This window comes from Nerophis ophidion, linkage group LG19 (genome assembly GCF_033978795.1).
Source record: "Nerophis ophidion isolate RoL-2023_Sa linkage group LG19, RoL_Noph_v1.0, whole genome shotgun sequence".
NCBI lineage: Eukaryota > Metazoa > Chordata > Actinopteri > Syngnathiformes > Syngnathidae > Nerophis > Nerophis ophidion.
This window is the reverse complement of record NC_084629.1, coordinates 13,704,786-13,732,757: the sequence shown is the minus strand read 5'-3', so window position 1 is coordinate 13,732,757 and position 27,972 is coordinate 13,704,786. Positions and strand designations below refer to the sequence as shown.

The 27,972-nt window shown below is 36.9% G+C and overlaps 1 protein-coding gene across 1 annotated transcript; it reads left to right on the top strand.

Annotated features, from left to right (window-relative positions):
• Positions 1–441: 441 nt before the first annotated feature.
• Positions 442–26,884, top strand: ankrd10b (ankyrin repeat domain 10b). The gene is made up of 6 exons (XM_061879208.1): positions 442–809; positions 6,002–6,154; positions 13,578–13,669; positions 22,267–22,532; positions 24,346–24,453; positions 26,505–26,884. The coding sequence occupies exons 1-6, from the start codon at positions 618–620 to the stop codon at positions 26,696–26,698; spliced, it is 1,005 nt and encodes a 334-aa protein (XP_061735192.1). The 5' UTR covers positions 442–617; the 3' UTR covers positions 26,699–26,884.
• The last annotated feature ends 1,088 nt before the right edge of the window (positions 26,885–27,972 follow it).

Below are 27,972 nucleotides of genomic sequence, written 5' to 3'. Positions count from 1 at the left end.
GATAAACATTGATTGATTGATAATGCATACGTTTATATATTTTTTTCAAAACGCTTACAAAAAAGTGGGACCCCAAAAATTTACTGTCAGACCCCATTTTGAAAATTCCTAGCTCCAACACTGCTGTCAACAGAGGAGAAAAATGCTTTATTTAAATAAACATATTATTTATAAAGCAAGTTCAAGTATCATTGGCAATTTTTCGCCTAGTCCTGGCCTTGGCGTGCTGCCCGCTTTGGCACGCATATATGTGTCCTCTTTTTGGAATTACAGAATATGATCAGCCTAACAATCTACTAATAAAAGTTTCAATCAATCAATCAATCAAAAATCAAACTGAACTAGAAGAAAAAAAAAAGTTTAATCCGGGCATTTTGCGTCAGCCAGTCCATATCTTCCGGGTTCATTTGGCGCCATTCCTGGCTTGGAGGAAGACTCCATACCAGGGTTTGCCTCTCGCTCGGCGGTCCTCAAGTTTCACTTCGGTGGTGTGCTTTTTGTGTTGTCGGGCAGAACGAGACACTATCAAGCCGGGGTGGCGTGGGTCCTCTCCTCGTACATAGACTTCATTGTATTCCCCTCGTTTGTGCGTTTTAAAAGGTTCTCCCCGCACAACTATGTCGAGCGAGTCTGGATTCTCCAGCGAGGAGGTGCTGAACAGTCGCTTCCCTCTGCACCGGGCGTGCAGGGATGGAGACGTCGGCGCCTTGTGCTCCCTGCTTCAAAGCACCGTCAATCCGGCTGTCCTCACCGTGGAGGACACCTTCTACGGCTGGACGCCCATACATTGGGCGGCGCATTTCGGAAAGGTAGTGTAATCCATAAAGACCCATTTTCATTGATGTTATTATTATTATTTTTTTCTGGACGTGTCTCGGCCATTTCCTGATGTTCGCTTCCTTTACTGTTAGCTAATGAGCCGCCATAACTGTACGCAGACAATGGACTGCGAGCTTCAACGCCGGCTGGAACATACAAACCCCGTTTCCATATGAGTTGGGAAATTGTGTTAGAAGTAAATCGGAATAAAATGATTTGCAAATCATTTTCAATCCATATTCAATTGAATGCACTACAAAGATAAGATATTTGATGTTCAAACTCATAAACTTTATTTTTTTTGTAAATAATAATTAGAATTTCTTGGCTGCAACACGTGCCAAAGTAGTTGGGAAAGGGCATGTTCACCATTGTGTTAAATCACCTTTTCCTTTAACAACACTCAATAGACGTTTTGGGAACTGAGGAAACTAATTGTTGAAGTTTTGTAAGTGGAATTCTTTCTCATTCTTGTTTTATGTAGAGCTTTAGTCATTCAACAGTCCGGGATCTCCGCTGTCATATTTTCCGCTTCATAATGCGCCACACATTTTCGATGGGAGAAAGGTCTGGACTGCAGGGGGGCCTTACTACGAAACCACGCTGTTGTAACACGTGGCTTGGCATTGTCTTGCTGAAAATAGCAGGGGAATCAATGATAATGTTGCTTGGATGACAACATATGTTGCTCCAAAACCTGTATGGACCATTCAGCATTAATGGTGCCTTCGCAGATGTGTAGGTTACCCATGCACCCCCATACCGTCACAGATGCTCTCTTTTGAACTTTGCGCCTATAACAATCCGGATGGTTATTTTCCTCTTTGTTCCAGAGGACACCACATACACAGTTTCCAAACATAATTTGAAATGTGGACTCGTCAGCCCACAGAACACTTTTCCACTTTGCATCAGTACATCTTAGATGAGCTCGGGCCCAGCAAAGCCAGCGGCGTTCCTGGGTGTTGTTGATAAATGGGTCTTGCTTTGCATAGCAGAGTTTTAACTTGCACTTACAGATTTAGAAACCAACTGTAGTTACTGACAGTGGTTTTATGAACTGTTCCTGAGCCCATGTGGTGATATCCTTTACACACTGATGTCGGTTTTTGATGCAGTACCACCTGAGGGGTCAAAAGTCCGTAATATCATCGCTTACGTGCAGTGATTTCTCCAGATTCTCTGAACCTTTTGATGATTTTACGGACCGTAGATCGTAAAATCGCTAAATTCCTTGCAATAGTTCGTTGAGAAATGTTGTTCTAAAACTGTTCGACAATTTGCTTAAAAATTGGTGACCCTCACCCCATCCTTGTTTGTGAATTACTCAGCATTTCATGTAAGCTGCTTTTATACCCAATCATGGCACCCACCTGTTCCAAATTAGCCTGCACACTTGTGGGGTGTTCCAAATAAGTGTTTGATGAGTATTTCTCAACTTTATCAGTATTTATTGCCACATTTCCCAACTTCTTTGTCACGTGTTGCTGGCATCAAATTCTAAAGGTAATGATTATTTGCACACAAAAAAATGTTTATCAGTTTGAACATCAAATATGTTGTCTTTGTAGCACATTCAACTGAATATGGGTTGAAAATGATTTGCAAATCATTATATTCCGTTTATATTTACATCTAACACAATTTCCCAACTCATATGAAAACGGGGTTTGTACACAATGTGAATAAACTTGATATACATTCAACAACGTGTGTTAAGTGTGACATTGCACTGCACTGCATGGCAAAGAAGATAACAGTATATGTCCGATGAGGCACGGCAGCTTAAGAAAAATGAAGAAAAACCTTTTCCAAATCTGCCAAGCCTACTTTAGTCATGCTTTAATGCAGATCGGGGGCCACATGGAGAAAAATGTACTCCCAAGTAGGCCGGACTGGTAAAATCACAGCACGATAACTTAGAAATAAAGGCAACTTAAGATTGTTTTCTTTGTTTAAAAATAGAACAATCACATTCTGAAAATGTACAAATGATAATGTTGTAGTTGTTTTTTTACATTTACATGTTGCGGTTAATAGTGTTCTATCTTGATTTGTCGGTTTTTATACCTTTTTGATAATGTTCATCAGTCAACTCATTAGTGTTAGTTTTCAATCTATCAAGATAAAAAAAACAATATCCAAATAAAATTACAGTTTGCTCATTTTCCTCAACTGGTGCACTAATATCATGTGTTTTTTTCTTTTTTTTTCTTTATATATTTAGCATAATCTACAAATAGGGCTGGACGATATGGCCTTTGTTTAAGATCTCAATATTTTTAGGCCATATCGCGATACACAATATATACTTTATCTCGATATTTTACCTTAGCCTTGAATGAACACTTGATACATATATGATTCTATGTGTCTACATTAAAACATTCTTGTTCAAACTGCATTAATATATGCCCATTTTAAACTTTCATGCAGAGAAGGAAATCACAACTAAGTCAATTGACCAAAACTGTGCCACTGCTTAATAACTGTTTAAGAAATACAAACATTCATGTCATTTCAAAATACAAAGATTGTCAGAGACATTTTAAAACAAGCTATGAGTACACTTTTGTGCATGACGTCACTAATGTGACATATCAAAACAACACTATATTATAGTGCACTTTTTGTACAGAACGCCACTACAATAGTTAAAAACAAATAAAGTGCATTTTTGTGCATTATTTTGTTGGTGTGGCACCGAATGGAGATGTTGACATGCGGAGTAAGCACTCTTAATTCTCTAGCAGGTGACTTTTTAAATGATGCTACATATTAGCAGTAATGCTACATTTTGTAGCAACGCTTTGGCACCACACTTGACAAATTACGGTTGTCTGTTCGACATATTCCCACTTGAAGCCAAACCACTGCCAGATGATGGACCCTGCTGTTTTTTTGGGGAATTAATTCTTCCTTCATTTATTACCAGATTCGCACCTTCTTTCTCTCGTATTACCACTCGCACCACAGCTAACGTTACCCATGCTGCTACCTCTCTGCTCCGCGAGGGCGTATACATATGTGACGTATGTAAGAAGGTGCGCTTGGTGTCTGCGGGAAGGAGAGACAAGAAAGAGCGAGAAGAGCCTGTAGTCTAATGCCCGCAACTAAAAGCAACTGCGTGAGAACGTATACTCGAATATCACGATATAGTCGTTTTCTATATCGCACAGAGACAAACCCGCGATTTATCAATATATCGCCCAGTCCTATCTACAAAGATACATCTAACGGACACATTTGGAACAGCAGTTTCTTTGGTTCCAAAATTTTGGCTCATTTTTATACTTGGCAAACTCGTCCCTCGGGCCGGATAAAACCTGTTCGTGGACCTGATCATTTGACATCCCTGCTTTAAAGGCAAAGATGGTCATTTTAGTTCCAATAGTAAGAGTAAACTCACAAATACTGCTGCTACTTTAAAAAAAAGCTAAACAAGTCAGTCTGCCAATTCAAATGTTGTTGATTTTAATCCAGCAGCACAGTACTGCAATGGTTACTGCTCATTGATTTATTAATTGAAACTTTTATTTGTAGATTGCACAGTACAGTACATATTCCGTACAATTGACCACTAAATGGCAACACCCAAATAAGTTTTTCAACTTGTTTAAGTCAGGGTCCACGTTAGTCAATTCATAAGGAGAAGGTCCATGGTTTGATTCCCGGGCTCAGTCTTTCTGTGTGGAGTTTGCATGTTCTCCCTGTGACTGCGTAGGTTCCCTCCAGGTACTCCTGCGATGAGGTGCTAACTTAGATCAGTGGTTCTCAAATGGGGGTACGCGTACCCTTGGGGGTACTTGAAGGTATGCCAAGGGGTATGTGAGATTTAAAAAAAAAATAATCTAAAAATAGCAACAATTCAAAAATCCTTTATAAATATATTTATTGAATAATACTTCAACAAAATATGAATGTAAGTTCATAAACTGTGAAAAGAAATGCAACAATGCAATATTCAGTGTTGACAGCTAGATTTTTTTGTGGACATGTTCCATAGATATTAATGTTAAAGATTTCTTTTTTTTTGTGAAGAAATGTTTAGAATTAAGTTCATTAATCCAGATGGATCTCTATTACAATCCCCAAAGAGGGCACTTTAAGTTGATGATTACTTCTATGTGTAGAAATCTTTATTTATAATTGAATCACTTGTTTATTTTTCAACAAGTTTTTAGTTATTTTTATATCTTTTTTTCCAAATAGTTCAAGAAAGACCACTACAAATGAGCAATATTTTGCACTGTTATACAATTTAATAAATCAGAAACTGATGACATGGTGCTGTATTTTACTTCTTTATCTCTTTTTTTCAACCAAAAATGATTTGTTCTGATTAGGGGGTACTTGAATAAAAAAAATGTTCACTGGGGGGTCCATCACTGAAAAAAGGTTGAGAACCACTGACTTAAATGGTCAAGCGTTAGAAAATGGATGGATGGATGGGTGGGTGATTTTAATTGTGTAAAGGCCAGTGTGTTTACATAATTAAATACTATTTTTTTTGTTTAAACCCAACGTTGAAATGCACAAAAACACACAACTGCATATGATGACAATAAAAAAATAAAAAAATAAATATATATATATATATATATATATGAGGATGTTCACCTATTACTTCAGTTGCCAGATACCCTTTCAGTGATCAGTAAAATGTGGGACATTTTGCTGCATGCTTTGAATAGGAAAATGTGTTGACTAATTTAAAAAAAGAACATTAAAAGCCAGCAGTATAAAATCTGTAAAAATGTTTTTTGTTTAACATTTTTCTATAATCCATCGTGGCTTTTTTTAATGGTTCTGAATATGACTTTTTGTTGATGCAAGCAACAAACATTGGGTTTGTTGGTGTACATTTGCCATTTTAGACTAAATTCAGGAACAGACAGGACAATTCCAAAATGTTTTAAAAATGAATATCCTATGGAAAATTGCGCCTATTTAACAAATGTTTGAACTTTCCAAAAAATACTGGACTGGCACAAAATCTCCCTGGGATCTTTTAAGGGTTAATATAAACCGCAGGTTTGGGAGGGGCAAGCTGCCTTATAAGGTAATTAAGTGCATACCAAATGCAAACAACCTAGGATGAAAACTAGTACCTTTTTTTACTGACCTGCTCGTAAATAATTAAATGAACTAATCATATTGTACATCAACCTTGTCTTTTTAGCTGGAGTGTGTGATGCGCCTTGTGCAGGTGGGCTGCGGGGTCAACATGGTGACATCCAAGTTTGCACAGACTCCCACTCACATTTCGGCATTTGGAGGCCACCCCGAGTGCTTGTTATGGCTCCTTCAAGCTGGTGCAGACATTAATAGACAGGTAAGTCACCACACAGAGAGTGGAGGGTGACCACGATCATATAAATTGTTTCATATATCAATGGGAATGACCCAAGGTAATGTTATAACACATGGGCTTATTTCAACCAACTGACCCTTTTGACCAGGTGTTTGTTAGGAACAAGGATTTATCAAAGGAAATTCCTTTAATTGTTCAAACTAATTGTTGTATTAGAATGTATAAAGTGCTTAACACATCTGTTGGATCCATCATCCAATGTAAACCGATGATAAATGATAAAGGATAAACAGGCCGAAAACAGAAGCTATCGATGCCTCATTTTGGTGCCAATAATGTGCAGGTAACAAAATGTTGCGTTTCGCCAGTATCACACAGTCTGATTCTCTTTTTAATTGTTATTGCCGACCTTAACATGTAAACAGCCCTTTTAAGTCCTCTATTTTGTGCTAATTATGTGTATAATGACAATAAAGGCTTTCTAGTCTATTCTAACACCGCTAGCAGCGCTAGCTAGTAGCCTCAACAACAACATAGCAATTCCTTGTAATGCACCGATGACAATATTGCATTCAATGGTGCAAGGTTGCATTCACGAACCCCCAGATTTATGAGCATAAACAATACTTAATGTTCTGTTTGGCTGCAGTTATTATGACAATTTGTAATGGATTTCATATTTTATTTTTTTATGTACTTTGTTAACATGGAATGTATTATAATTAAAGTATTTAAATTACAAGTCTGTTCAGCTTAAATGTCACATTTCATAAAAATAAAATAAACATTGTTCTCGCCCAAAGTCTGCTAGGATAGGCTCCAGCTTACCCACAACCCAATGGAGGATAAGCTGTATAGCAGATAGATGGATATGAATAATTATTTTTTTTTTTAAATAAAAAATTGCATGTTTTTCTTAAAAGTACCATTTCGGTCCCTGTTTAAGCACCAGCAACTTATTTTAAGTACTGATTTGGTACTAGTATTGGTCAAATTCTAAACAATACCCATCACTACTCAACGTTCTCATATATCTTCGAAATCTTTTTATATGCGTGCGTTTTTAGTTAGCAACCATCATTTTAATGTGTGATTGGACAATAGTCTATCTACAAGCTGATGTAATTGCAGGTGACGCATGTTTATAAAAATGACTTGACTTGTTAACTGGCATTTAAACTCTGGTATGTATCTATTATTTCTGTAGCAAACATACAGTAGCGTGAGCGAAATGAGCAGAGTGTTGCGACAGCTTAAGCTCAGACTGATCCCATCAAGGGGGATCATCTGACCATAAACCCCCACAGGCTATTATTGCCCCTTGATAGTTGCATTTCTATTTAAACTTCTCTGAAAAGTGAGTCGTGCTCACACTACTGTGTGCTTACCGCCCTGTAGTATTTTATATGAACATCCTCAGGCACTAGGATTATAGTTTATGCTCCGCTACACTACTTAGAGAAATTAGATTAGTAGGTCACAATGACATAACATGCTGTCGTCACCATGACACTCAATAACACAGAGTGCAGACATTTTCTTTTTAATAACTGGCCTTTCTCTACATGTATGCTAAATAAGCCATCTTAAACAAGAACATTTGTTTCATTTCCTGTCCGCTGAACAGTTGAACCAGACTGCCTTGTCTGGTATTTGAACATGAGTCATACTGGGTGTGTGTGTTTTTTCCCCTCTGCACTCTGTTGCGTTTTTTATAATAATGTACAACTGTGTGTATGTGTGGGTGGCGCTGAAGTCTGGGTGAAAAGTTCAACACATTGCCTGCAGACTTTCACCCTCTTTGCATTATTACTACATGACTCTCACCATGCTAGAAATGTAAAAAAAATATATAATGCAGAGAGGTTGTTATTATTTCTGTCATATTGCAATGTTTTTGGCAGCACGGTGGACACGGGTTAGTGCATGTGCCTCACAATATGGAGGTCCTGAGTAGTGCTGGGTTCAATCCCGGGCTCGGGATCTTTCTGTGTGGAGTTTGCATGTCCTCCCCGTGACTGAGTGAGTTCCCTACGGCTTCCTCCCACCTCTAAAAACATGCACCTGGGGATAGGTTGATGGGCAACACTAAATTGGCCCTAGTGTGTGAATGTGAGTGTGAATGTTGTCTATCTGTGTTGGCCCTGTGATGAGGTGGCGATTTGTCAAGGGTATACGCCACCTTCCGCCCAAATGCAGCTGAGATAGGCTCCAGCACCCCCCTGACCCCAAAAGGCAAAAAGCGGTAGTAAATGAATGGATGGATGGATGGATTGCAATGTTCTTGTCAGGCGCAAGACAAAGTATTGCATAATAAACACAACCAAAAACAAGGTTTTAGGCAACGGAAATCTTATGTTTTCACTGCCAACAAGGGCTGCACGATTTTGAGAAAAAAAGTAATTGTCATTTTGTTTTCTCAAAAATTGCTATTGCGACTCGATTTGTGATTTTATATTTTATACACTAAAATTGAAAAAATAATGAGTGAAGGAATATATGTTTCTTTTAGACTGTGAATCAACATATTATTGTCTCAGTGTGCCACACAGAACAATATGCAATAACTTCAAAAATATTTGGCTTTATGCAGACAGACTCAGAGCTTTTGTCAACATCATGCTTTTTAGCTGAATATATACTCAATTTAAATTATACAGTGATTATAATGTAATGTAATTATACAGTGATTATTATACCGTGATTATAATATAATAATGCAAGTAACCATTTTGAAATGATATAAACATGTATTTATCCTTACTGTAGAATTGTTTATCATTGTACAGTCTTTATCCTAAATGAATAAACAATACAGTGATTATTATACAGTGATTATAATGTAATGTAATAATGCAAGTAACCATTTTGAAATGATATAAACATGTATTTATCATTACTGTAGAATTGTTTATCATTGTACAATCTTTATCCTAAATGAATAAACAAAAAATTGACTCATTTCTCTGCGCAAAAATTTTACCTAAACAGATATTGAACATCTTTAAGTGCATTTTGTTTCCCAGATGGAAAAATGAGGTTGGACGTTGCCTTTTTGTTTCCTATCATGTGATTGCGACGGCATATTTGCTCATTTGTCCATGTAGATGGGCTCATATCGCCCGTCCGATTTGAATCTGAAATATTCTCTCAGCGACACATTTAGGGTTATAATCTTTTTCCTCTTACTTTGTGTTAGTTAACAGCACATCTCACTGGCAACTTGCGAGATTTTGTGTGTGTGTGTGTGTGTGTGTGTGTGTGTGTGTGTGTGTGTGTGTGTGTGTGTGTGTGTGTGTGTGTGTGTGTGTGTGTGTGTGTGTGTGTGTGTGTGTGTGTGTGTGTGTGTGTGTGTGTGTGTGTGTGTGAGCGCATGCCCCCCACTTTTGTCTCCGCCGAGACAAAGATTGTTAGTGACTGAAAAGAGGGGTCACTCTTCACTGTCCAATAAACGCGCTCAGGTGCTGAGAGCAATGCACAAAATAAGACGTCTGTCTTCCTGTTTCATGCGAGGAACGAACAAACGTAAGGCTAAACAGTTCTGACTGGCCAACGTGTCTGTCACTCAAATGCCGGTCAGCAGCGGACAAAAAAACTCAATCTCAGCCTCTTGCAGTTATTAACCGCACTAATTAGAATTTCGATGTCGATTCGATTTCAATTTATTGTGCAGCCCCACTGCCAACACTGGAACTGCACAATTTTGGGGAACAACCTAATTGCGATTTTTCTCTCTCTAATTGCGATTCGATTCGTAATTTTTATATTTTATACATATAAATGCATAAAACTGTGAAAATGCTGAGTGAAGGAAGACATGTTTCTTTTAGGTGGTCAATCAACATATTCTTTGTCTGAAGGTGCCAGGCTTTAGAACAATATGCAAGAATCTGCTTTAAAAAATGTTTGGCTTTACAGACTCAGGGCTTTTGTCTACATCTTGATTTTAAACGAAATAAATTATCGAAAAAAAACTATACATTGATAGTAACATAATGTAATCATAACATATGATATTAGTTAAAGTAACTATATGGCCCTGTGATGAGGTGGCGACTTGTCCAAGGTGTACACCGCCTTCGCCCGATTGTAGCTGAGATGGGATCCAGCGCCCCCCGCGACCCAGAAGGGAATAAGCGATAGAAAAAGGATTGATGGATGGATGTATAGAAGGATATTTTGTCAAGTAAATACCTTTTGGTTATCTTAAATAACAGAAATAAAATGGACTCTCATCTCTGTACACAATTAACTTGAATAAATAATGAAGATCTTAAAGTGCATTTTTTCCCAAGTTGGAAAAACAAGGTCAGGTTGTTTTCTAGTTGCCATCATTGCATTCTTGCTCGTTCTTCCGTGCTGGTGGGCTCATATTGCCCATCCTAATTGAAGCTGAAATATTCTTACAACAGGAGATTTGGCTTTGTAATCATATTGTTTCCTTTTAATTTTTGTTACTTTGAGGAACTTCTCACTAGCGAGTTGTTTAGGGAGGCGAATCCTGCATGTGTAAGCTTGCTGTCCTGCTCTTCGCTCACAGAGACAAAGATTGTGAATGAATGTAAACAGGGCTTACTGCGTTCAGTTATAAACTCGCTCAGGGGCTGAGAGTGATGCACTGTGTGATACCTCTTTCTCATAGCAACAGACAGCAATTTGTCGATGCCAGCAAACTAGTTCAACTCATCGTTGACTTATTTACTATTTGCTCAGGCGTAGTCACCAGCAAAACATTTTATAAGGTGCAAGTGGTGTTATTAGCGTACTCACTGCCTCCACTGCACAGCACACAAACATTCTGTTTCCTTAAAGATTTTTAATTGGTCAGAAGGCAAAGGACGCAAGGCTCAACAATTCTGATTGGCGGACATGTCTGTCACTCAAATGCCGGTGACCGGAGGACAAAAAAACCCTCTGCCTCTTACGGTTTGGTTATTGCACTAATTAAAACCTAAATGTTGGTTCGATTAATAGTGCAGTCCTCGCCAACCCAGTATTTATTTTGTGCCACTATGTCCCAACAACAGACATTGATTTTGCTGTTCCGATGCGTGACAATCCTTGAAAATGAACATTGTATTTTTATTACGTTGACACTATTAAAGTCAAAATAAGACAAGTGTATTTGCTCTAAAACTAGGAATTATGTTTTCAGGACTTTTGTGTAAACATTTCAGTTTAATGCTGACTATTCTTTAAAGCATACTAAACACTCCATATTGACTTGAAAATAAGACGACATTGCCTGAACAAAACCCAAATGTTCAATCTTTTGAGACACTTTTCTTCCATCGGCTGCAACTCTTACTGGTGTGTGTAAGTGGCAGTAAGAAAAGCTCAGACTCATTTGGACATAAGTCTTTTGGTACCAACTGTTAGTTTGCATGTATAAACCTGCTGACCCTGAAATAAAAAATGACCTGCCCTTCTTTCCAGACTTTTTTCTCATTGTAAAATGTGCTGTCTTACAAACCCCGTTTCCATATGAGTTGGGAAATTGTGTTAGATGTAAATATAAACGGAATACAATGATTTGCAAATCCTTTTCAACCCATATTCAATTGAATGCACTACTAAGACAAGATATTTGATGTTCAAACTTATAAACTTAATTTTTTTTGCAAATAATAATTAGCTTAGAATTTCATGGCTGCAACACGTGCCAAAGTAGTTGGGAAAGGGCATGTTCACCATGAATTGATTAACGTGGACCCCGACTTAAACAAGTTGAAAAACTTATTTGGGTGTTACCATTTAGTGGTCAATTGTACAGAATATGTACTGAACTGTGCAATGTACTAATAAAAGTATCAATCAATCAATCAATCAAACCATTGTGTTGAATCACCTTTTCTTTTAACAACACTCAATTAACGGTTGGGGAATTAAGGAAACTAATTGTTGAAGCTTTGAAGGTGGAATTCTTTCCCATTCTTGTTTTATGTAGAGCTTCAGTCGTTCAACAGTCCGGGGTCTCCGCTGTTGTATTTTACGCTTCATAATGTGCCAAACATTTTCGATGGGAGACAGGTCTGGACTGCAGGCGGGCCAGGAAAGTACACGCACTCTTTTTTCAAGAAGCCACGCTGTTGTAACACGTGGCTTAGCATTGTCTTTCTGAAACGTTGTTTGGGTGACAACATATGTTGCTCCAAAACCTGTATGGACCATTCAGCATTAATGGTGCCTTCACAAATGTGTAAGTTACCAATGCCTTGGGCACTAATATACCCCCATCCCATCACAGATGCTGGCTTTTGAACTTTGCGCCTGTAACAATCCGGATGGTTATTTTCCTCTTTGTTCCGGAGGACACCACGTACACAGTTTACAAATATAATTTGAAATGTGGACTCGTCAGACCACAGAACACTTTTCCACTTTGCATCAGTCCATTATAGATGATCTTGGGCCCAGCGAAGCCGTTGGTGTTTCTGGGTATTGTTGATAAATGAGTTTTGCTTTGCATAGTAGAGTTTTAACTTGCACTTACAGATGTAGCGACCAACTGTAGTTACTGACATTGGTTTTATGAAGTGTTCCTGAGCCCATGTGGTGATATCCTTTACACACTGATGACGGTTTTTGATGCAGTACCGCCTGAGGGACCAAAGTTCCGTAGTATCATCGCTTACGTGTAGTGATTTCTCCAGATTCTCTGAGCCGTTTGAGGATTTTACGGACCGTGGATGGTAAAATCTCTAAATTCCTTGCAATAGTTCATTGAGAAGGGTTGTTCTAAAACTGTTCGACAATTTGCTTACTAAGTGGTGACCCCCGCTCCATCCTTGTTTGTGAATTACTTAGCATTTCACGGAAGCTGCTTTTATACCCAATCATGGCACCCGCCTGTTCCCAATTAGCTTGCACACCTGTGGGATGTTCCAAATAAGTGTTTGATGAGCATCCCTCAACTTTATCAGTATATATTGCCACCTTTCCCAACTTCTTTGTCACGTGTTGCTGGCATCAAATTCTAAAGTTAATGATTATTTGCAAAAAAAAATGTTTATTAGTTTAAACATCAAATGTATTGTCTTTGTAGCATATTCAACTGAATATGGGTTGAAAATGATTTGCAAATCATTGTATTCCGTTTATATTTACATCTAACACAATTTCCCAACTCAAATGGAAACGGGGTTTGTACATGTGGCTCAATACGGTCTTACCTGATGATTCTACACAAGTGCATTTAAACATTTAAACAAAATAAGCATACCGTGATGCCTGTCAAGTCTCAACTGATGTGTTTACGTTTCTTGTGCTACATCTGATGAGTTTGTGTTGAGGTTTAGGTCTGTAAAGTAGGTTCATGTTTGAAGTGAAATTAGTGAGGTTGTTTATCATATGAAAGGGCAACTGTCTGGGTTTGCACTCTTGCTCTATCCAGCGCAGACATGTGTTTCTATGTTTAACCCGCGCTGGCCTGTTTATCTCTCAGGACTATGTGGGCGAGACGCCCATCCATAAGGCTGCACGTGCAGGCAGTCTGGAGTGCATCAACGCTCTCTTGGTACAGGGAGCAAAAGCTGAGTAAGTCCTGTGGTCGATGTTGTGTCAGCTCATTATCTCTTTCCCTGTCTTCTCTCTCCCTTCTATGTACGTACAATGCCTTTTACAAGGGCTCGCCACCAAAAATCAGTGCAGCGAAGACGTTTCGATAGAGACAGTGAAGATCCGAACATTTTGATAGCAGATATATTACCTAATGAAAAATGATCTAGGACGAAATGAATCACCTCTGCTGGTTAAACACTGAGTCACTCTGGAGTTATTTGGGGTTGTATGTGCTGTTTTCTACAGGTCTGTCCGTCTAATTTGCATATGTGGCCAAGACCCACAGTCGTGTATTTTTATGGACACTGGCCACACCTGCCAACTTTTCATTTGGCAAAAAGTAAATTAAATAAAACTAAGGGAATTACTGTAAATGTGGACTTTGAAGTGTACACTACACACAATGCATTACTTTGAGTTTGAGTTTATTTAAAACATGCATGCCATGCATACAGTACAACCTGATACATCACAGTTTCTAAAAACTGAAGTGCAAGATTGTGTTGGTTTTCTGACATTTAATACATTTAACGCAATGTCTGCATCTTATATGCATGCAAACTGCATATTAATATAAACAATGTCAGCAAATACACTGGCATACTAGTAGTGTCAATTAACCTGTAATTAAATCGTCTCGTGCAGGGTTTCTTAACATCTGCAATTACTTTGGCGACCAAGAGATGAAGTTAACGATCGCAACACAAGACAGGAAGCAGATGTGGTACTTTTAAAACGTTTCGAAAAAATAGTTTCCATTCTGAACTGGCAACGTCAAATCTATTTGTGGCGGTCCAAATCTTATTCAATCAATAAATGTATGGGTAACAGTGCTATTCATATCGGAACAGTACAAGACTCTTAAGTCTTACTTGACCTGCATAAAGCTTTGGATAACTAGAATAAAAAGAAGCTCACCACAGTAATATTTAAACAATAATACGCTCCAAAAACAAGCATGTGTGAGCATGAATCGACGAAACAAAGCTATGTTTTTGATAAGTGACAGCGCTTTTAGCCAGTCGGAAGCTTGTGGTTTGCACTAGCAGCTAATAATAGCAGTGAACTCAACTGTCTGGACTTGACTCAACCCTGACGTAAGGAAAGATTGGCTCAAGCGCTGAGTGACTGTTCCGTTTTTATGCAACTTTAGAGGCATTTTCCCCAAATTTGTGGTCGGCTTCCAAATCGTACAATTGTTGGATAATTCAGTTGCTCAACACTTGCGTGTTATTGCGGTTTAACTGAGAAGTATTTCATTTGGTGGTGTGCCTTTGAAAAGGTGTTTCTTCTTTTTCTTTTTTTTTAATGTTTATCATTTAAATAATTCTCATCAAGTTGCCTTTTGTGTGAATAACAACACCAAAATATTTTATAAACAAAATACTTTGTTTGCATTTGGTAGGCAGTTGACCCAATTTGATCTAAGAGAGTGCTAACTATAAATAAAAGTTGATAATTAACTAATTTTAGGAGGCTTTTTGAGCCCTTAGCTCAACCATAACAACCAAACACAAGGACGACTTGATGAAAATGTTGATAAGCTGTTGTTAACTCAGTAAGCCATGTTGCATGATCTCTGGTAACTCTAGAGTGTTTGTTTATTTAACGTTTGTTTTGGTTAATGTCTTACATGCAGTTTTGACTGGATAACCAAATGCACATTGCACTTCATTAGAAAGTTAATGAACTGCCATAGCTATGTTGCATCGTATGAAACTGCATAAATAAACACAATATAATAGCTAGAATACAAGACTTGACTAGGGTGTACCCTGCCTTCCGCCCGAGTGCAGCTGGAATAGGCTCCAGCTCTCCACGCGACGCAAAGAAGGACAAGTGGTAGAAAATGGATTGATGGCTAGAATGCTTAAATATTACATCAGGAGTCTGAAACTTTTACTATCGAGACATTTTGCCGCCTCTTTCACTAAACAAAAAAAGTATCAAGCCACAAAACGCACCGCAGCTTGTGAACTTTTAAGAGTGGTCGTCTTTTTTGTTTTACAAGAAAAAACAATATGTCCATGTGAAATTAAACTTTCTTTTTCGGCAAATATTTATGGTTAGCTTACCCAAGGGGTTGCACATTTGAGAAGCTGAACTGAACACATAGGCTTCTAGTCTGTTTTAATTGCCTTCCTTGCACCTCAGAACTCCGCTGGTGTGCATTCACAAATTTCACAGCCTCAGTCGGAAATTATAGAACTCTTTTTTTTTTTTTTTTAATGCTACCTTTTGTCACTTCGGGGTTAAAAAAAGACTGAGGGAGTCACAACAAGGGCCAGAGCTGAAGTTGCTGACCCCTTTTTAACTAGGTCATTGTCTGTGACTGTTATAGCAATTTAAATGATTTTTAAGGAAGGCGTTGTCATATAAGCATAAGAATGATCAACTATAACATGAACTATCACCACCTACCATTTTCCTGGCACCCGCAGGATATAAATAGGTTTTAACTCTACTATTGTTTGCCTATTTAATTTGTTCATTTATCTGTGTCTGCCCTGCGATGAGGTGGCGACTTGTCCAGGGTGTACACTGCCTACCGCCCAATTGTAGCTGATAGGCACCAGCGCCTCCCGCGACCCCAAAGGGAATAAGAGGTAGAAAATGGATGGATGGATAATAGCAATTTTCATTTAAACTAAATTACTAGTTAAAAGTATTTTTATTTCATTGAATGTGAAAAATATAATGCTGACCTTATTTTTTTAAATATTACATTCTTTATTCAAAGCTTATAACAAAATAAAACTTTCCGTTTTCAGTCTTGTAGTCATGTTAAACAGCAATGTCACTAAAATCAGACACACAAAGCACCTTCATCTTAAGCAGTAATGGATAAAATCACACATCAATAAATTTTTTGTTGCTTGTTATTTTGAAATAACTTTAAGAAAAATACAGTCTACAGCTGTATATGTAATTATAGTTTTTCAGGATGGTCTTTTCATGGCACTCTATCCCCGAAATTACATTAATTCCTCAGTTAATTTCTTTAGAATATCTGACATGCAGTTTCATACCTCTGTAACCTGCTGTGCAATGAGTTGTTTTTCTGACATTGTACATCCGTAAACCCAAATCAACCAGGGTGTGTTCCAACGTTCTGATTGTTAACTTTTTAATTTTTTTATTTGTTGCATTAAATGACACGCCTGAGTAAAAAATATTTAGACTCGACAAACCAACATTTCTGTTGATGAGCTTTATTTTGTGTAATTTGTTATATATACATATACATACACACACACATATATATATATATATATATATATATATATATATATATATATATATATATATATATATATATATATATATATATACACATACATACATACAGTACACACACATATATATATACATACATACAGTACACACACACATATATATGTGTATGTATATATATACACATTTATATACGCACACACATATCTGAATTTGAAACTGTTATAAGTTCAAAATCAATCATTTATTTTATAACATCAAGTGACGTGTCAAATTTTATTCAATGTTTCTGTAGGAGAAAATATTTCATTGAAATTAAGTCTTTTTTTTTGCATTATTACTTTGTTTTAAATACTACTTTTAATTGTCCATGAAACCCCTGGTTGTTTTGGCTACCTCAAGCTGCTTAGTCTAAATTAATTTCCTTAATGCTCCAATTTTTTTGCAATGTACATTTGGTTATGAACTGATGAGTAAAGTATAAGTGATTAAATGATGTTTTTTTCCCCTCCCTGTAGATTACAGATTTTGTCTTTAGTCACTGTTATTATTATGAAGTTATTTTTAAGGGATCATTTAGTTGGGCACAATCTAAGGCATGCAAGTTAGCTGGGAATGAGGCTCATGACAATCCAATATCCAATATTAGAAATATTAATAAATAAATTTAAATTTCATATTAATTGTCACCCTTTCTGTCAATACTGTTAGTTTATGAGGCAAGTACTATAACAGTTATTTGACATATATGGAAACATTTCTTAAATATTCACAAACGCAGCTACATAACTTAAAATATTTTTGCCTCAAAAATTCAATCGAATGAATGGTTTTGGCCTAGTTTTTACATTAAATGCCATTGCAAACTGTAACATTGGATACATGCATTAGTCAATAAGCACATTGCTCGACAAAATACGTTATCTCAATACACAAAATTTTAGGTTAAAATTGTGCTTTCATTCATTATTCACCTGTCGATTGTCCCAATAATTCAGCACGTCTACATCACTTAATCTTCATAACTTATTCTTGAATGCACCTTATCTCTCCACTTGCAACTGACTGTCATTATGTGCCAAGAAGAAAAGAAACTCATCTCTGGACCGTCAATACTGCATCAATCTCCTGAACTCCTGCTCGCTTTTTCTTCGTCTTGTTCCTGGCACCTCTTCTCACCATCCAAGCCAAATAAGATACTGTGTGTGTATTTGCAAAGATAAACGCACAAAGTGTACTCATTGTATTTTTGTCCTTTAACAGAACAAAGTGAAAAGAAAATGAAACTCCCTATGCATTCTACGCTACTTATGGATTCTACTCTGCTTTAAGGTGGAAAATTTTCCCCTAACAGAACTTTTGTACAACATTTATCTTCTTTCGATCAATGATTCAAATACTTTTCATGTGGTTCTGGACAACCGCAATAAAATGTCCTTTCTTTCTTTCCCTTCAACTTTTACAGTCACACTGACATCGTCAGATGCGTTCCTTGATTTTGGACAGCAAGACTCAGCTGTCCTTTCAGTGTTTTCTCGACCATCATATTTAGGGGTGGTGCGTCTCCTTTATGAAGGTGCAAAAAGAAAAATCTGTATAGCACCAGATTGTAACAGGTATTATGAGGATACCATCAAAATTGTGCTTTTTTTAAACAAACTGAAAAGCTTAGTTTTTACATATTCAAATGTTATTTCAGTCTCTACAAGAAAGCGTTTATACAATTTTTACTCAGTTGTTTGCATTATTAAATGAAGTCTCAAATATTTATTTTATTTATTTATTTTAATTGTAGATTAATTTAAACTATTCTTATTGCTTTGTGTTACTGTAAATGTAATTTGGACTAGCTATTGCAATATAGTGGATTACACTACACCTCAACGTGTTTGTGTTAATGTATCAATTATGTGCCCAAGCCTCGATTACACTCAGTTTTAGCTGAACCCATTTTACTCAGATCATCTGCAAGCTAGTAAGTGGTGACCATTAAGTGAGAAAGCTGCTTTAAAAAACAATTCAATCAAGTATATCCCTAATCTTAAAAATATGGGCTTGTCCCTACATTATTATTTAAAAGTACATATTTACTATGTACATTTGTCATCTACTAATTTATTAGAAATCAATTTGATTAGGTATTCAAAATATGTCTTTTTTAAAAAGTTTAAAAGATTTCAAACACTTATAATAAATGATAACACTTCAATAATGTCTAAACATATTCATATGTAATATTAACCTAATTAGACTAATAATTGATATGATTTTCTGTTAGTTTGATTTGTCATGAGCCTTGGGATGGGTAAACACGTCCTATAAGCTAGCTATCAGGAGGCAGAACATTGTTGGGAGGTTGCAGTTAGGGCTGAGTGCAGACACAAATATAAGAAACTGTTGAGCTTAGCATTATTTACTGACCTGTTAACTGTATGTAATGGTAACTATCATCCTGTTGCAATGGTTCTTTATACACTGTCATGTCTCTGTGCCAAATATTTTTTAATTTCATGCCAAGAAATGTCTTTTAATATTGTTCTGTCACAGTATATTAACCTGATACAATTTCCTAGTCTTTGTTTATTGACCTCTAATCTTTGTCACCTTTTCCTTCATGAAAGTGACAATAAGTTACCATAAGGAAAAAAAAGAAAAGTTTGCTCACCTGCTGAAACAGAACCGAACGTCTTAATTGTTTTGCAGCCATTGAGATGGAAATGACTTGGTTTTTTCAAGTAATCCTAGAAAAGGGGGAGCATAGACACTGCTGAGTCTGCCCCGTTCCCTGGGATAGCCGCACTGTTGTGGCTTTGAGTGTTCTCACTATCGCTTCCTATCTACACACTGGCAAACTGTTGAGGTATTTCTTGCGGTGATTGGTTTTAATGCTAGGTTTTTTTGTCAATGAATCACTTGAACTTGAACTTTTTAGACCTGCATGCTTTGCTTATTATCCATGTATCTATTTTTTTAATTATTTAGCTTGAGATTTATGTTTTTGTTAAATGTTATTTTGTCAACTAACCATAGGAGCCCTTTATATGGACAGGTTTAATCACGTGAGTCCCATGTCAAAGCAGTAGCATGACAATAGGCTGCCTCTGGGAGGTTAGACCATTTAGTTAGAGCAGATTTATGTGCCTATGACTGAAAAGCAAAGCATACCAGGCATTTAAAAAGAATTAACGCTTCCTTTTTTTAATAATCAAATCAAACGAATTAATTGAAAATTGGAGATGTCACATCACACCAAAGGAATACTTTTTCATGTTTTTACATCATTTTTATAAATGTTGTGAATGCAAGCACTTATTTTACTTAATATTCATATCCGGGACTATTTAATTGATGCCACTCTTTATCATTAGTTGAATAACTTCAAGCACTTATTTTTTACTTTAAATTCAAATCTAGTACCATTTGATTAATGTCACTCTAACTTAGTGAGAAACTTGCACACACAGATCATTGTTGTTTTACCTCAACCTGTCCAGCAGAAACACTGTTTTTCCTTACACTGAAAGTATGAATCTGATTGAGGGCATGCCCACTTATAAATAAACAGAAGTGCTGTATTCCTTATAGGGAGCGGTGTGCTGCTGGAATTTAATGCTGGAACTCAGAAGACGGCCTTGGGAATGAGCGGTGGAATGATATGACGTCATATCACACGTCATAGGACAATAGTACACAATATTAGTGGCAGATGCCAAAATGGTAATTTTAATTCTAAAGTGTTACTACAGGCAGGCCAATATGGTTTGCTCACAAGCACGACATAGATAAATATTTTACAAAAAAAGCTGTATTCCTTGAGAGTGAGACAAGTACATCTACCTTACCAGGAAAAAAAAAAACGCTATAAAATGCAAATAATTTAATTTGACCAATTTGTTGGAAGCGTTAATTTGAAAGGGGGGCGGGTGATGTACAACAAGTTATTGTGTGATTGTAATTGATTTATATTTGTTTCTTTAACATGTTTTAAGTATTAGTTACCTAAAGGTCTTTATAGAGAAGAAGAAAAAAAGAGCAACCATTTTTATTGTGCTGGAAGTCATCGCATATTGTGGAAGTCGATGCCACTTGGTCACAGTGAAACAACAATCCTCCTGACCCAAACATATTTTTGCATGTCATTCAATCAATTATATAACTCATACATTGCAGTAGCGTGCTTGGTAGCGTTTTTGTCTATTTTGTATGTATCACGAGCAGCATTCTGGCTGTTTTCCAGCGCTTCCATTTAGTTGACAAAGATTTTGCTGTTGCATGGAGAACACACAGAGCTCCACATGAAACAAAAGCAGTATTGTTTCGAAAATGGAGAGAATACTGCTCATTAATCTGCTTACCTCACAGTTAAAATATTTTATGTTTTAAGGGAGAAAGTATTACCTGCTACAACAAAATAGTAGACTATAGTTTTTAAGTTAAGTTCATAATAATGATTATAATGATGGGTTTTACTGCCAAGTGACATCGATTCCACAAAAGAGGCTGATCCAGTCTCCCAGAGTTGTTTGCTCGCTCATTATTGCACACAGAAAGTCTGCTACAGAGAGGCGTGATTAACACAACAATGCACAAAGGCACACTTGTTTATTCCCTTTCATCTTCAAACAAGATGAAGAATTCATCTTGAAATACCAGTCTTCCAGGTCAAGATTTGTTGAAGATACTTGAACATCGTCCAGCCATATCATCCTCTTTTGTTCATTCTTGGCTTTGCCCAGAAGATGGACTCTCTTTTTGGACTTCACTTGAAGAAATTCTCAAATCCTGCTTTGGCCACATGGCATTCTTGGAGCGACTTTATTAATAGCATAGGTGTCTTCTTTCGTCCATTGTGACCTTTTGCCTGACTGACTTGAAACAATTCAAATACTCCAGATCTCTGTCGCTTGCATTTGGACTTGGAGATATCCTTTTCATGCTCCATCTCATCTGTGTCACATTGGCTGACATTTAGCGATCTTATTCAATATAAATTATTCTTCTTATGACATTGTCTGCTTTCTCATGACAGATCCTGTCAGGCAGACAAGAAAAATATGCATAGATTTTTGTTTTAATCCCGTCTCTCAACCAGCAGACTCTTTAATATTAAGAATTATTTATTTATTTGAAAAGATGATGCGAACAATCCAAAAGGGATCCGTCATCATCTGTCATGCTGATGACAAAGGCAATTACTTTCATCGTTGTACGTGTCTTGTTTGTGAGTTTGCCTGGTGAGGTGTGTATGTGTGAGTGTGTGTCTTGTTGTTTTCTTTTATTTGTTCACAAGGAAACGTACAGTAAGCCCTGCTGACACTCAACTTTTCCCATTGGCACAGTGTGAGGAATGCCAGTGGGCTGACCGCTGCCGACCTGGCCCACGCACAGGGATTTCGAGAGTGCGCCGAGCTTCTCTCCAATGCCCAGAACTTCCAACAAAACATGTCTCAGTTCCATAACGGTGCCTTTCTCAATGGCATCACTCAGAATGGGGGCCACGTTCATCCCACTATCCAGGGCCGCAGCTTCTCGAACGGCATACCCAACAGAAAGCGGTCATTTGATGAGCAGGAAGTCAATCCGGTGAAGAAGGCCAGGCCTAATGGTGAGTGGTTTCGGCTGGATAAGTGACATGTGTTTTACTCTATATACTCAGATTAGAAACAGCTTGAATATGAATGCAAATCGGATATCTGCCAAATATATGTACCCAGATAATATTTTGGGTGATCATTCAATTCAAGATTGATTCTTGAAGTGTATTTTGTAAAAAAAAATAATATATTTTTAGAAAATTAAATGAATCGATTAAAAATCAGAATATAAATTGCAATCCAGATGTGATTTTTTTTTTTTTTTTTTTTTTTTTTTTAAAGCACCCCATGTTGATAAATCAATTCTACCTAAATCACAATAATGAATAATAACTGCACCCATAAAAAACGCTTACAATGCCTTTCAGGGGGCAGGACTATCCATCTATTTTTTTTCTACCGTTTGTCCCTTTTTTGGGGATAGCGGGGGGTGCTGGAGCCTGTCTCCGCTACATTCGGGCGGAAGGCGGGGTACACCAAGGACAAGTCGCAACCTCATCGCAGGGCCAACACAGATAGGCAGACAACATTCACACTCACATTCACACACTAGGGCCTATATAGTGTTGCCAATCAACCTAGTGGAGTGTGAATAGAGAGATTGCTCAGACAAAAAACTAAGTGGAATGAGCTGAGAGAAGATGAGTTTTTGCAACTATGTAAAAGTGAGAAAACAGACATCGTGGTGAAATGCTTGCGCTGTAAAACAGCTGACATTTTTAAATATGCATACTTAAGAGCAGCAATTCAGCAGAAACAAGGCAAACGTCATTCTGGCAACAACTGTTATCTTATTATATGTCGGACTTGCATAACAAATGTTATATTCAAATGTATGTGAGGATATGTTAGCAACTACAGTGTTAACGAGTTGTTTGTACACCACTCTTCCAATGAATACCTTATACAAATGTGTATATGATAAATTGTTGACTACATTGTCACTCCATGTGTCATATTGTATCAGTATTTTTGTTTAGTTTGGTCTATTATGTATTATCTATTACATGGTTCATGTTCATTTGGTAAGTTTTTTTTTTCTTTTTGAATATAAAAAAAATAATACATAGTGACAGTGTTATGTGCATTTATAAGTTCCCCTAAAAGTCGCATTGAGGCTAGAAAGTGTTTTATTCAGTTACTTGATTCATCAAACAAATTAATTGATAGATTACTTGATTACAATATAATCGATAGCTTTTAAAAATGAGTTGTGATATAAACACAAATACTTCAATATTTGACAGCCACAAGCAAATGTGCAGTTGTGTAAAGTATGTTGCAGCCACACAAATCTGTACAGTCTAAAAAATCTAAAGAACACAATTATGTAGGCCACTTTGACATGTCATATTTCTTGGCAAAAATTAGCAAGTTCTAGTTGAGTGGATGTGTGTGTGTGTGTGTATATATATATATATATATAAATATATATATTTTTTCATTATTATTATTATTATTGAGTTAAACTCGGAGCCCTGTCAGTCCGTTCTGTCTAGCTTTTTTGTTTTTTCCCCTTTGTATGGCACTAAGTGTTTGGATTGTATCATGTAATGTACAGTATGTGGTTTATTTATTTTTCTTTCTTTAAAACATGGATGGAGTACAACTTAGTTACACTATTACTCCAGCTATTTTCTGCTGTCTTAAATCATTTAAATACCTTTCATAAATCAAAGAAGAAAAAAATAACAAATCCCCACAATGCCAGATTTGTTTTTTGGCCTTATAAGTTACACATATATTATTTTTATGAGTACCGTATGTTAATTATTGTGCTTGTGGATCTGCATCATTTTGAGATGAATCTCTAATTTCCTTAAGGTCTGGGCATGCCGCTTGAGATGCAGAACGGAAACGCGCCACTGTGTGGTGCCGGAGGCACCCAGATGGAGGGCATGTCCATAGAGTTGGCATCTACTGTAACCTCAGGTGGGACACGACCCTTTGCGTTAGGGTTGAATGGGGTGGAACCAGCAGAGCACGGGTCAGGGCCCATGGATCAGTGTGAGGACAGGTCGAGACTCGCTACTAAAGAGCTGGAGGTCTTCACTGTGGCATCCATGCAGACACCATGTCGCTGCACCAACTCTTACGCTTATTTGTAGACTGGGTGTCTGTGTGTGCTGTCGCACACTAATAATATTACTATTTGTCTTGTATATACTTTGCTAATGTCAAGCTGTTTATTGTATGCATAAAGGCAGAGTGCAGCAGCGGTTGTGTGTGTAAGTTTATCTACATTTCCAATTATTCCAATCATATAGTTAAATGAATATGTTCAATTGTACTTAAGACATTTATCTAATTATACTGGTAATTTTCTCAGCTTCTTTGTAAAAAATACTTATTTGCACAATTTTATAGGAGATTTTCATCTACAGATTTAATTACATGTATGTCCCTGTCGAGTGGGTTGAATGTTGCAAACTGTCTTTAAAGAAAAGTGTATTGGGTATTCCAGCGTAGACGTGTTTTGCTTTTCGTGGCAATGTTGTTCTTATTGATGCATTTTACCAGCTTCTGTTTGTGCTGATGGCTAAACGTGTTGGGAAACATTTGACAGCATAGTTAATATCCATATAATGTACAATAGTTCTAAAAAAAAAGTATTTCTTTAGGATTGTACCCCATGTAATAAATATAATATTCCTCAGGTATTCATTTAGATCAGGGTCCTGATACCTGTCTTTTTTATCAGGGAACTTTTTTATAAAGTCTTCCCAGGTCCACACTTTTGATATACAGTTGCTCTGAGGTTTTACCGTATTGATCCAAATATACCACCAGACATTTTTTTCCCCCAAGACCTGTTTTTGGACAAGTCAAAAAAAAAATCTTAATCACATTTTTTTGGGTCAGTGACAGAACGACGACACATAATAAAGGTTTATCAGAGTTATTGCAAAAAAAGCATCATGACCCCTCTTTGAGACATTTTTCAGCCTCTCACACCGGCATCTCCCCAAGTCACCTGGAAGAAATGCTCTGACTCGTTTGGGGAGAGGCTTACACGTACACATCTATTAACACCACCTCCAACTATAAAATGACGGGGGGGTTTTCTACAAATATTATTGTATATTTGGCCTTGTATGGTGTTTTGCTTTTGTAATGTTACGTCATACTTGATCAAAGGCATTTGCAAGCCACACCGGACCCACGTCCCCCTGATTTAGGTTTTGTTCTCCCTTTTAAGAAGACATTAGAGCGCACTCTTTTGTTGGTACAGTTAAATAATTAACCGTGGTATAATGCCAAAGCAAATCCCAACATAAACGCGGCGCATGAGGTTTGAATAATTCAGTGCCACTTCTGAAAAATGAGTCCCTAATTGTGTAAGAGGCTTTTGTTTTTTTGGTTTTGTTTTATGTCTGTGTTCATTTGGACTCTGTGTGCTCACATATGTTACATAGAAATGTTATCATTTAGGAACTGTTTTCTGTAAAGTTGTCATGTGTTTCTACATTTGCCTTATTACTTAGTTGAACATGGCACTGCCGTTATGAGTAAACGGATCGTTTTGTTTGTACGGGTGTTTGTTTTTACCTGTGTGCCATTGTTGGAGTGATGAGCAGATTAATGATGTAAAAATCATTAAACTTTGATCCATTTTGTACATGGTACTGAGTTTTTCCTCTTGCTTTCCCCCATTTTAATTGTGTCCGAACACCGTTGTTTCAACCTGCGCCTGGGTCTTTCCGGCTTACGGCGTTCTAAAAGATCCTTTTCAAAACTTTGAACCGTGAGAAGAAGGTAGTTCACCGTGTTATGCAGCGCTCCAACCGGGAGGACATGACCTATTTACAAGGAGTTCCTGGGGGTGAACACTCGCAGGGACAATTTAATGATCCAACTTGTGAGAAGTGTTGAAATCTTTTTACTAAAGACTTGACTATTTTTTATGTTATTCCCACCTACGGAATCAGTGCCCCAAATAATTTTGCACGCTCATGACTCTTTCTGTCCCCCTCCCCTACCAGTGGGCTTTCCTTCAGTCGGTCAGTGTCCGCCCCAGCTTGCGTTTGGGTGCGAGGAAGAAAAGCAACGTGACCCACCCTCCTACCACAGGGAGTCACCTGAGACGAGCCAAGTGGAGCACCAGAAGTGTGTGAACGCTCAGCAGTTCTACGACCACACCTTCCTCAGCACCATGCTGCTCTACCATGGAGCCTAAAGTGTCCTTCATTTGCCTTACAAAAATAGTCATTACTGGTCTCTTCAAAGGCCGGGCTATTTTCTTTTTGTTGTTGTAAATAACCGACGCAGACGTGGGTCTTAATTTGTGTTGTTAAAGCGATTGTTTATGTTTGTAATATTCGAAAGTGAGTATTTTCATTAAAGCACTGCCGACGCTCGAGAATGTTTGTTTTTCTACAAAAGAATTGTTTTTCTACAAAGGCCTTGGACACATTTAAAAAGGGGGAACATTTTTCTGTAATTCAGATAAAAACTCAGACTCTTACAAGGAGATGTGCAAGACTTGATCCCAACTTTTTTTCTTTAAAGATTCTGGTAAAAAAAAAACTTCCTCATGAAATTTTTATTTAATTGCAATCTAGTGTTGTCCAGATACTAATACTTTGGTACTGGTACAGTATAGTACCGAATGAGTCATTAGTACCGTGGTACTATACTAATACCAGTATACCGTACAAATATTGCAATCGTATCTAATATCATTATTCTCATAAAAAATGCTTTATTTTTTTACATGTTTCCGGCTATTTTACCTTAATTATGCGTCCCATTGTTTTTCTTTTCTTGGATTAATACAATTTTACAACCTATCACAGAGCTCAGATATGAATGTTTTGTTAGCTTAGCCAAGATTGTGGCCCAGGGACCATTTGTGGACACCAACTGCTTTTTCAACAGCCCGTGACACACTAAGTATATTACAGAAAAAAAAATATTGAAAAGAGGAAAAAAAGGGGGCACAGGTGAAATGTAATGAGAAAATGTTGACTCTTAAACACCATGCTGTTTATTTTCTGTAAAACTAATTTCTCAAAAAAATAATGAATTAAAATCTAATTATGATTTGATTTGATCAATTGAAGACTCCCAATTGCTTCACATTAAATATTTCACCTTGAAATATATATATATATATATATATATATATATATATATATATATATATATATATATATATATAAATATATATATATTTCTGGGGGCGGGACTGCTGTATATTTGGTATGTTTTCCAGTAAAAATAAAACAGTTTTCTATGACAAAAATGGCATTAAAAATAATTACAACCAACGGATTGATTTGAAGTTGATTTGGAGATTTCACCGTTTAAAGTAAAACAAAATATATGTATGACTTATTCTTAAATCCTTTTAGATCCCTGAGAACTTTAGTGGGATTTTTTTCATTATTCAAAACATAATAATGAATTCATGTTATAAAAGATTTACCTAGTCAAGGCTCCAGATACTTC